Source organism: Marmota monax, unplaced genomic scaffold (genome assembly GCF_021218885.2).
Source record: "Marmota monax isolate L192 unplaced genomic scaffold, Marmota_monax_Labrador192_F-V1.1 WCK01_AAM20220418_F8-fsc00045, whole genome shotgun sequence".
Classification (NCBI taxonomy): domain Eukaryota; kingdom Metazoa; phylum Chordata; class Mammalia; order Rodentia; family Sciuridae; genus Marmota; species Marmota monax.
In genome coordinates this window covers 1,250,671-1,262,702 of record NW_026692132.1, presented here as the reverse complement: position 1 = coordinate 1,262,702, position 12,032 = coordinate 1,250,671, and the positions used below count along the sequence as shown (strand labels likewise).

Sequence of the window (12,032 nt, the reverse complement as noted above, 5' to 3'; positions counted from 1 at the left end):
AAAAAAAAAATCACTGAGAGCCTTATGGGATCCTAAAGCTATCATTACCCCTCATCAAACTATGTTCCCATCCATGACCGATCCTCTCCTGCCATCTGCAAGGGTCAGGAATTTCTCAGGAGAGCCACCAGCAACAGTAGGAAGTAGCCTTTAATAATAAAGTTTAAGGGAATACAGAGATCAGGACAATTAAAATTTACAGAGGAGATAAATAAACCCTTGTGAAGGACAGTTATCACTTCCTTTCCCTGAAATTTACTAAGCACTGAAGATGAATTAGACCTGAATTCAAAAATTTTGAGCTGGAGGTTTTTCTCACATCAGGGAGTTATATACCCAACAATGGATGAAATCCAGGGTTCTCTATCCACCCTCTCTCCATACCCACATAAAGAACTTGCCTAGGATGCACTTATTATATGCTGCATGCTCCATCCACCTTTAAGTTCAATTGGACAGTGTTTATGGAGTCCAGCAGCACTGAATGAATAAGGTAGGTAAAACAGGGACTGTCCACCATCCTCCATGGTTAGGTGGCTCCTGAGCCTTCAGGGCTTGGGTGTGGAGGCTTATGACAGATAAAGCATGGGCAACTGTAATAGGATGGCAGAAGTCAGTTTTCAATGTTCCACGGAGAAGTTTATTCTGCCATCATTGCCTCATGTAACTACAGGACTTCCAGTGACTCCCAGAGCCATGATTCTGTCCATCAGTTGCTGAGGACTGGATGTAACTGGGACTCCCCTGCCTTCCCCAGCCAGCATGTGTGCGATGCAAAGCCTCCTGCACCCCTTCTGTCATGTACTGCATGTTGAGCATGGCTCCCTCCCCATCCATTCATAATGATCTTTTTTTTTTCTTTAGCTACTGACACTGACTTGGAAATGCTGATTCTGATGAACTAAACTCTTTTAACACCTACTCTTCCTTCTTAGATTGAAAACATCACTAACCATCCCTTCCACACCCTCCTTTATTTTTTTACAGCTGTGTGTCTGGATGGCCACGGTCTCTGGCAGGTGGACACAGACTTTTCACCAGGGTTTCTGTTCTAATTGCCTTTATTTCTAAGGATTCCCCACACTGGTGGCTCCCAGGGTAGAGAGTTAGTGGGAACAGTCTGAAGGAGGAGGCAGCAATGTATCAGCTCAAATCCTGTGGGCAGAGACTGAGGCCAGGGCTGGCTTTGGCAGCCAGTTCCCCTAGGATTACCAGCATGAGGGTGGGAACATTATCAAGAAGGTTCGTTCTTCTTAATAACCCATCTAATGTCCATGAGATGCTGTTGAAAATGTGCACCAACTCCCCACACCACCCTGCGGCCGCGGAGGCAGGAGCCAAGTTAATTGTTGGTGATAGTTATTTCTGTCGTAACTTCCTCAGCCTGGATCAGCCCCATAACCACAAGCCATACCTTCATGGTCATATTTTCTTTTTAGGATGATGAAAAAAAGGTAATTGATCAATTAATCTGTTGGTGTTTTCATAACACCCACGAGAAGGGAATTGGTATTTTTGTGGTTCTGTCTGTCAGAGCTCATTTGTCGATGCTTGGCTTGTACTTTGTGCTGCCATGCGCCACCCCACCTCCAGCACATTCACCATTCCTAAGAAAACCAGAGCTGAAAAGGATTTATGGGCCAGGTGCCTCCATGAGCTCAGTCCCGGAGAACTAAGCATCCTTTCTCTGTAGAACCTGGGGAACTGGCCACGTCGGTACCCATATATTCTGTATCCTGGCCTCCCCTGGAACCAGGAGCTAGGATGACAGAGTCAGGTCACTTAGCACAAGCCTATCCTTAATCCTGGAGAGGAGATAGGACACCTGACCCCAGAGGCCAGATTTGGGGGGAACAATGCTGAAGGCAAATGGATACCTATCCTTAGCATGGTCAGTCTGCTCTTTCGGACTGTCAGAAAACCAGGTAGGTTACCAAGAGAGACATCAGAGAGAATCATGTGGACCCAAGAACGTGTGCAACTTGGATCTCACATTCATCTGCATTATATCTACAACTAAGAGCTGTTTTCAGGAAAGACAATTGGTGGTCTAATAAATCTAAATCCCAGTTCCCCAAAGTAATTTGCTCATCTCTTAAGGACCTATCAATAACTGCTTGATGAAATTGTAATGTTTCTGAGTTGGAAAAAATGGAATAGACTTAGGCTTCATATCTGAATAGCTAAATCATACATTTTGGGCTTTTTAAAAGCAAATAATAAAAACAGTTTTACACAAGTTGCAAATTGCTTATAAGAAAGAACCAACCAAAGGAGACAGGAGTCAGGATAAACAAAATGAACATTATTTTTAATGTATGACAATGTTGTTTGATGGTAACAATAAGAGATTTTAATGCAAGCTCTACATCCATCACTGGTTTAACACTCAAACCGGGAAACTTTGTTTGGGTCCCTAGGGGAGAGAAAATAAAGTGGACGAGTAGAGAACAGATCAAGCCTTCTGGAAGATAGCTGTTTGGCACCTCGGCATTTAATGCAAAATGTATAGCTCTTGGTGCTTCAGCTTCTTTGAGTCAAAAACAGAATAGTGTTTCATTTTAAATTTAACAAAAGCTTCTCAACACCCTATACTATGTATCATCTATGCTGTGGGATTCATAAATCCAGCAGTAGTTCCTAACCCCATGGCTCCTGCTAATAGGAAGAAGGGCCTGAAGCAGACTCAGATTTAAGAGCAGAGAAGCCCAGTAATTACAAAGGAGGAACCTACAATCTGCATGGCCAGAAATATACATTTCAATTATGGTTTCTAGAGGGAATTTCATAAAACTGCCTATGATATATCTGATAGTGTGTGCTTCTATGGCACATTCTTTTTTTTCTTGAGCTGGTTATTCACATCCTGCTAGAAAATACTAGAACTGCCCAGTATTTCATATTTGCTATCGTCAAGGTTTATTTTTAGGGTACTGCTACTTTCGTCTTTGCATAAAATATTTGGGGGGAAATTTTGAGTCATAGCTGAAGCTAAATTCAAAGGATATAATTAACCCCAGGGGTCTTGTCAGAACAACCTGCCTATTGCTGCTGAATTGCAAACCAACATTTACAAATAATTGCCATATTGGTTTTGCTGAAATTGCCCATAATGATTTCAATCACAGCAGCCACCCTAGAACCTTAGGACCCTTTAAATCATTTCTTCTGCTAATGTATTCAGTTAAGCAATGAGTCTCCTGAATGCTGGGTTCTCACTGCTTCTGCAGTGACTCCTTCCCTGTCAAGCCTGGCTTTGTGCAGATTGCTTAGGAAAGGCTTTTTAACCCCATTTCTAACCTTTAAGAAATGTGGATGGTGGTAAACATTTGAAGATGAATTGGACAACTGAGTAAACAATTGCTTTATCCAAATTTTACTGTACTTACAGCAAGTTATAGAGCCACAAAGTCTATCAAAATCTCGATGATGTTAGTTGAAAATGATCTTCCTGTAGGAATACTGTCAGAGGAAGGGTTATGTTTAAGTCCAAGAGTCTCATGATTTTTTTAAAAGATCATAACTATGTTCTTTCATTTACCTAGCAAAAGCATATCTTATCTTTAAGACTTCATTGCCAGACAGTCTACCTGGTATCTAGTAGACACACAGTACATATTTGGTGAATAAATTGTGTGGGAAAATCACTCTAAATAATACACCTAAAAATTATACGATAGAAAATTCTTAAAATTCTATGAGAAAACAATACACATCTGACTAACATGGTAGTCACTCAGATAAAATGGTAGCAAATTACAGTGTTCTAACTATAGTAAATGTTAGAACTTTAACTGTGGCACAGTTTTTAGGGGCTTTTCTTGTGATTCCAATAATATTTTTTTTTTCTGAAACAAATCCAGACATGAGAGAGTTTCTTCTTGTGGGCCATTGGATTCTGCAAGCATTCCTTGGAGAGATTTTTTTTGTTCATGTATCTTTAAAGAGGCTTGGGATTCTCTTTTCAAAGATAGAACATTTTTGAGAAAAGTTTTCAAAAATTGTACAGCAAAAGTTGACAACTTTGTGCCTTAGAAATATAGAATTGTCAATCTTAGGGTATATCTCCCTAAAATTGGCTGAAGGCATATATCATAGGTTCATTTTTTCATGGTGTTGTAAGTAATAGCAGAGGCGTAGTTGGGAGATCACTCTAGTGCGGTGACCCTGTCACAGTGTCACCACATGGCAGAGCTGGAAGGAACCCTAGTATTCCATCCAGTGGCCACATGCTGCAGACATGCAAAAAGCGGTAACCTGGCTATGACATCACAGCTCCCGGGAAGCAGAGTTCAGAGAAGGCATCTCATGGTATTGACTCAGCCTTGAAAACCCACACTACTCCATTCCATGAGGAAAGAGTGAGATGCATCAGGCAAAGCAGCCCCCAGAAACTCATTTTTGAGTGGTCCCAAGGAGTCCCTGGGGGAGCATGTGGTCCTTGCCTAGTTGATGTGTTAGAAGGGTCACTGACACTGCCTGATAGAAATCACCTCCTTCCTAAAGGCAGATACACATCCAACACACAGCATGTTGCAATTAAGGTACATTTCCCATCAGTCAGGGTCACCATCCGTCCTAGCTTGCCTGGGCCTGAGGGGTTTCCTGGGATGTCAAACTTGCAGTGGTAAAACCTGGAATGTTCCAGTCTAACTGTGATAAGAAGGTTACCCTAATTAAGTCAGAGAAAGGAATCTACCAAGTTCTACGGTGTCTCCTCCTTTCATTGGTTCAACATTGTAGAATCTACACAGAGCTCCTGCCTACTCTAAAACAGACTCTACTTTGAGCTTCTTTTGACACTGGACACTTACAATGATGTAGACATACCTAAATTAGCATCTAAGATTTAGAAAAGTCTACATACCTTGATTTACCTAAACTAAATGTCTACATATTTTCCACTGAGTAGTTTGAGTGGTAGATAGTGGCTGAAAATCAGGATAATTTTTGCTTGAAGCCCATTTATTTCGGTAATCCTGTCTTCATTTTCCTTTAATTCCTTCTTGTGGAAAACAAATAATAAACACAACTTTTCCTAAACATCCCTAGACATCAAGACTGTATATCCTTCCTGCTGCAGGTGTTATTTGTCCCTGTCACTGTCGTTGCTCAAACCTAACCGTGCACCCAAGTCACCAAATGAGAGTCTGCATTTCTAACAAGTTCCAGGTGATATGTGCGCTGCTGGCCTGATGTGCTAAATAGCGAGGCTTTATGTTAGCTCTCTACAGCTCCTCCTTGTATCAAAGGGAGGAGGCTCACAAAGTAACTGGGCAAGGAGGCCAAGCTAAACACTGCCTCTGCCAGCAGCCTGCTCCCACAGGGCCAGTGGTGCAGAGTGGATTGATGAGGTCCACAGCCTAGTGACAGCCTTTTCCTGGCTCTTCTATCATGTTTGTGATTGTTTTCCTGGCCAGACAGAGGGACTCACCCATAAGGTTACTATTGCATAGCTTCCCCCCAAGCCTCCTCTCTGAGCTCAAGAGATAATAATGGAGGTGGCTCCTCCCAGTAAGTGCAGGATTCCCAAGTGTGTTGAATCTTAATTGTTACTCTTGATATCAGATAATCTCTCACCTGTTGCTTTCAGCATACACTAACAAAATAGTTTCTCTCAAAGTAAATCTGCGTCTTAGAGAAGAGCCATCCTAGCCCTGGTAGTTTTTCACATTCAAGTTCATCTTTCTTCTCAAACTCGGATTCATAGCGCCTCAGTCTGAGCAAGCATATACTACACATAAAGAAAAACATTGACTTTTTTCCTTTTCTGTTGAGCAGTGCTAAAACCAATTTCTTTCTCTCCCCTCTCACAAAGAGAAAGTACTTTAATGACTGTTTCTTTAATACATTGAAGTGCTGAGGATTATCACTCACTCAGTTGAGCCATAAATGCCGTAGAGTTACAGGAAACTTGCCTGTGGCAGTTTGTGCTTTATTTAATCATAACTGGAAACTTATTTTTCTAAATGATTCTAAACAATAAAATTTAATTCATGAAAAGCTAGTCACAAGAATGTAACAGCATTCAATCCCTTTGGATCAAACCCTTGGGCCTTTGGGGTGAGTGATGTACCCGAGGGAAAAACTGGACTGTTTTGAAAAATAATTCTATGGGTGTAACTTTTCTGCTCAAACACTTACATTTTCCCATATTTCAGGCTGTCCGTCAAGATGTGCCAGGCTCATAAAAATTATATCTGCAGTGTGAGAGCAGCTGAAAGGAAATGAAAGTAGCAGTGAGAGAGACAGGAAAACCCTGTTAGTAAAACAGAGTGCTGGTAGGGAGAGTGTTACCCAGAACATTTACAAAAGACACACTCCCTTTGAGCTACAACTGAGTGATGCAACTAAGTGGAACTTGGAGGTTTTGTATTATTGTGTTTTAATCATTCAATTTGTGAAAAAGCAAGAAAAGTGCCCAGCCTTCCCCTCCCATCCCTATATCCCATTCTGATGGATCTGATTATCATTCTGTGGACCAAAATTTCATGTGAATTCACTGGCTGTTTCAGGGGAGCCCAGTGCACCTAAACTCGAAGGGCAGATGGGAGAGGATGGGAACTCTATTAAGGTGAACTTGATCAAGCAGGACGACGGCGGCTCCCCCATCAGACACTATCTGGTCAAGTACCGAGCGGTGAGTAGACTTCTACCCCAGACTCTACCCCATCCCTGCATCACTGACACCTGCCTTGTCCTTTGAAGGGACAACCATATGAAGCCCAGGTAGGCTGGAGTGAGACAGTTCTTGTACTGTGTCCTATGGCTGACTCATGGGCACTTGAGGATTTAAAACTCACAGGGTTTTAAATCCTAAGACCATCTGGAACTGTTAGACCATCGGACCATTTGAAAACACTTAAAATGATTGTGGTGTTGACAGACCCACACCATGATTGGTTTTCCTGGTTCTTAAATTTTTCTATAAAGTTATGTAAAGGCGTGTTCTCTGCACAAACACCCTGTGAAGCGGGACTTGAAATTTTCCTCACTGTACAGGTGAAGTAACCAGAGCTGCATCAAAAGCTGGAGGTCTTACCCAGCTGGGTGAGCTGGAATTTGAATTCAGGCTCAAGTAACTGATGAGCCTGGGCTCTTACCGCTGCCTGAAGCTGCCTTAAGATCCTAAGCCTGCACCGTTCCCTTCCCCTGCTCTTTGGCTCTAAGCCTCTTCTTTTGTCTTGCTCATCACTCATCTAAGATGTCCAGCATTCCACCTTTCACCCCCAACCTCTCCAAATCCAACGATGCTTGTTCATCATCAACCACAAGAGTTGCTAAGAGATGTTAAGACAGTCTCTGGGCATTGGGAACAGCCTGTTGCTAGAGTTTCTTAGCAATAGAAAATAATGAGCCAGAGAGCAGCTTCCTTTCTTCAAGTTTCCCAAGTAAGGCTTTTTCCAGGAAGTTGGCTTCCTCTCTCCGTCGTGTGATCAGCCCCTGAGGTGGAAGTGACATTTGGGTCATTAGCTAGTTAGGCTTCTAGAGAGTTGGTCCAGCACAGAGCCTTCCAGGCACTCCTCTCAGCCAGTGGGCAGGCTGTCAATGCAGCCCAGCTTCCCACTTAATTTCTAAGTCATGCCAGGGTGATCTGATATAGCAGGGGAAAACTCAGTTGACCTTTTAAGGCCCAGCCCAGAGGGACCACAGAATGAGAGGTCTGTATGCTTCCTCAGGGCAGAGAAGGATGCCAAGACCAGGCAGGTCTTTGCACACTCCACTGGAAGCAGATGGACTGGTAGGATGGACTGCCTCTGGCCATTGTTAAGCTAATGTGGCCCAGTAGACAGAGCATGGGTTTTAGAGCCAGACAGGCAAGGCATCCAGTTTCCGCTTTACTATGTACCAGCATAAGACCTGACTAGGTCACCCAATCTTCCAAAACCTCCATTAGTTCACCTGCAAAATGGGGATAGAATAACTTACCAAGTTGTAAAGATTCACAATATTGTCTACAAAGAATCTGAAGTATGTGTGGCACTTGGAAGCCTCTATAAATGGTAACTGCAGTTTCTGCTAAGATGCAGGCTCCAGCTAGAAGTCTCTCCCACAAGAGGCCACCTCCAGGGCCAGCCATCATAACTGTGTTAGAAAGACAACCAACCGGAGTAAAACTCCCGAGCTATTTTAGATTTCAGTAATGTTAACCACCCTCTCCCTTTCACTTCAAAACTTATTGTTTGCTAACTATTATCATGTATTATTAATATGTATTATATAACATAATGTTTGCTTTATTGAATATTTGCTTTGTAGTCGGGTTGTCTCTTCTGTAATGATGTTTGCTGAGGAAGACAGAGAAAGAAGAGTACAGACAGACGGCTCAATTTTTTTGTTTTAAATGAAAACAGAACCCCATAGTGGCAGACACAAAGCTAACTTACAGCACAGCCCAGGCATCCTGCTTAGGTGCTAGGAAATCAGAACTTTTTCTAGCATTTCCCCATAATAGTCTCAGGCCCTGGCATGGGCACTATCACATTCTTAAAGGTGTCTTTTTGACTGATCCAAATGCTTTTGCCTGGTAAGACCTCTTTTGCTGTAAGATGACTCCCATCAGCCCTGGGCCTGTGGGGCTCTGGACCACCTTCCATTGTTGCCATGTTCTGCTCTCGGAAGAGCAGCCTGTCTTTCAGTAAGCATTTGTCAGACCTTCCTGTGTGTCCAGCATGTATCTCAGGGCACAGGCCTCGAGAAAGGGCCGGAGGTTGTGATCAGAACCACATGAAGATTTCTCAGAGGCCTCTGCATCTTTTCCCACAACTGTTTTGTTAAGGAGGCGCTTGCTTAACAAAGGCTTTGTAAACTCCTATCCAGTGCAAATTCATTGGCAAAGGTGAAGGCAATAACCAGAGAATGCTGGCTGAGAAAAAAAGACACACCCAGAATCCTAGCCTTCAAGCTTGTCATTTTGCCCTAGGCAATGCTGTGTGGGGCCCTCCTTGTGGGGTGCTCCTCATGGCCCCTCTGAGGATCTCTGGGTCAGGCCTGACGGCAGAACCTCATCCCTTCAGCTACAGTGCTGGAGACCAAGTCACATTGTGTAGAATAAATAATAATATTGAAATTCATTTCAATAGATGTATGCCGAGCTCCCTACTATGAAAGCACCCTACACAGCTTTGGGCCCAGAGGGATTTAGCTCCAACCTTGACTACAGAGTGACTTTGGGAATTTACGTACCCTCCCTCTCACATCCCCATCATCAGGTTTGGTAAGAGCCTGAGAAAAACCTCCTGTAGACTTATTGTAGAGACACAATGAGAAAATGTGTAGATAGCCTTTAGGTCAGTGCCTGGCACAAAGTGGGTGCTCAATAAATGAGTGTTGATAGTGAAATTGGAGTCTATGCAGTGCTCACAGGTCAGAAAGGTGAATCACACACCTGAGTGTGAGCAGAATTCTGAAATAGGACAAGAAGCGTATTCATTTAACTACACTTCTAAAAAGCCCTCATGTCTGTGTGCCCAGCATTCCAGAATGTAGACTGGACCAAAGGGGAATGTGCTTGAGCCCCTGCATGCCCTGAAAGTGTTGAGACAGTGAGGGTGTTGGCCCTGTGCACACTGGCACTTGCAAACCTTCAAGGTTGACCTCCCCATCTGTGCATTTTTCAGGCTCATAAAGAACAAGGACCATGTTCTTTTATTGCTTCCTGTTTTTGCAATTTGACACCTGTAGTTTTAGACTCCCTAAGTTTTGCCTTTTAGCAGGTCTCACCAGCATTTTTATTAAAACTTTCTGGTGTCTGGTATCTTTCCTGCCGATTTCTCCCAGAAGATGTCCTCCGAGTGGAAACCAGAGATCAGGCTCCCGTCTGGTAGTGACCATGTCATGCTCAAGTCCCTGGACTGGAATGCTGAGTACGAGGTGTATGTGGTGGCTGAGAACCAGCAAGGGAAGTCCAAGGCAGCTCATTTTGTGTTCAAGACCTCGGCCCAGCCCACAGCCATCCCAGGTATGACTGCCTCCGCTTTCTAGTAGTTTTCCGCTTTGAATTAATGCACAAGTGCTGCTCCTCCTAATGCGCCTGAACAACCCTGACAACTTGCTTGCTTACAGCCATCCTCACGACTGGTTGCCCAGCCAAGCTTAGTTTTGCCTTGTACCTATCTGCGCAGTGGGTTGAGATGTACTGGACCCCCAGGAAGGCTTGGCCAAGCATCCTGGGGAAAAGGTCCTGTCTCATTCGGCCTTGAAGGACCGATGCTAACCAGTCCATGAACCCCTCAGATGGGAAATGCCCAGCTCCTGCCTTGCCTTGGATGCTGGTTGAGTAAGGATTCTTTATGAGACCTTATCTGCCATCTACCATTCCATAATAGAACACATAACTGTTTTATGCACTTTCTATATGATGCTGGCTTTCTCTGCATGACCATGGTCCAAATCTCTTCTCTATGGTGACCCCAAGAGAAGGAAGAGATGGTGCCCAGTTAGTGACAAATCCTATCTGCCAAGGGCCTCTCCCCTGAAATGGAAATTAAATTGAACCTCTTAAAATGGAACAAGTGGAGAAGACAGATGCTGGAAAGCACCATCCATGAAAGGCAGGCAGTCTGCTAGAGATTGTATAGGTGGCAGAGCTCCTAGGAGATGCAGATCTGTCTCTAGGGATCCAGGATGGACTCAAGTGTGGGAATAAAGTGATAGTTCTGCTTTCTGGCCTAGCTACCTTGCCACTGATGACCAGTCCTCTCATGGGCCAAATCCCTCAAAGAAAAAGTTCTTCAGCTATCACTTTGCTTTTCCAGACCAGACAAATGCCAACCATAGGCAGGAGAAGAGACATAGATCTTACAGCTGCAAGCTGTTGGAGGGGACCCCATATACTCTGCCATGTTCAGGTGTGGTAGGAAGACAGTCTTGGGCAGCCCCCATTATGCCTGTCCCATCTGTAGAGATTGCCAGTTCCTTGGCTCAGTTGTCGTGATTGCTCCTTCCAGGGGGAGACAGGCCACAAGGGGTGTGGGCTGCTTGAAATCCAGGGCTGGGTGTGCAAAAGTGATATAGTCAGGCAGCAACAAAACAAGAGGTCGGTGAGTGATTCTGGATGGTTGCTTGTGTGTGAATGGATATGTCTGGGAGACACGTGGGGCCTCCAGCAAGTTGGCAGGTGAGTTTTAAGCTGTAGATCGAAGCGTGGACGGGAAGGTTCCCTGTCTCGGGCTGGGGTGGGCGTGTCCCTACAGGTGCAGAAGTCAAGGCACTTGGTGAGGAATGTTCTCATTGCTGCTTATTAGGATGCCCAAATCTGGGTGGACTTGCTTTTCCTCGCCCCTTCTTTCCTGTGTTATTTGGTCAGTTTTTCTTTGAAACTGACATAGGATGTGAGGTCCAGATCTGTCCTGCCTTTGCAGTCACTTAGAAGGTTGGAGAATGTGAGGCTTGAGTAAATTCTTTGCAGCAAGACAGATTCCTTAAGGCAGTTGTTCCCTGGGGTGAGCCCCCATAAGCAGTCACTTAGGCAGGCTGTGTTCCCGTGCTGGATACTACCAGCAACATCAACTTCTGGAATTTGGGAGTCAGACACAAAAATATTAGGGAGACCTTGTCCTCCAGAATCCTTGTGAATCATCCAAGTGCCCACTAAGCCGGAGAGGGTTGCTCACCTTATCCATGATGGCTGTGCAGGTCTACTGTGCAGGACTTAGAAGGAGGTGGCTCTGCTTGGTTGGAAGTTCCTGGACATTGTATTATTGTCCAAGAATAAAACCTCTTTGCATCACAAGACACATTTGTGGTTGAATGCTGTGGTCAGCAGGGTGGTGGAGGTGAGGTGCACAGGACTCTAACAGCAGCACAATGGCGGTGTTTGTGCAGTAGGAAGACAGGTCTGCTTCAGCGCTACCAAAGCAGCCCCCACCTCATGCACAGTTTGCTGATCTAGCGCAGACATCCAATGCATCTATATCGCTTCAGGCAAAATCACTAGCGACTAGAAGACCATACACTTGCTGGCTGCAACTGAGGCTTCACCTTAGTAAGAGGTAACACTGCCCTAATCAGACCCTGGGATTTCACTGTGG

General features: G+C 44.3%; 1 protein-coding gene across 18 annotated transcripts in view; it reads left to right on the top strand.

Moving 5' to 3' along the window:
- Ncam1 (neural cell adhesion molecule 1) overlaps window positions 1-12,032 on the top strand; it is a 294,742-nt gene that overhangs the window by 267,866 nt on the left and 14,844 nt on the right. For 12 of the 18 annotated variants that reach the window (XM_058586224.1, XM_058586235.1, XM_058586230.1 and 9 more), the window contains 2 exons: window positions 6,516-6,640; window positions 9,784-9,961. In XM_058586224.1, the coding sequence (XP_058442207.1) occupies window positions 6,516-6,640; window positions 9,784-9,961 (303 nt within the window). Of the gene's footprint in view, window positions 1-6,515; window positions 6,641-9,780; window positions 9,962-12,032 lie in introns of all 18 variants that reach the window. The other 6 variants (XM_058586231.1, XM_058586222.1, XM_058586237.1 and 3 more) reach the window with 1 other exon arrangement.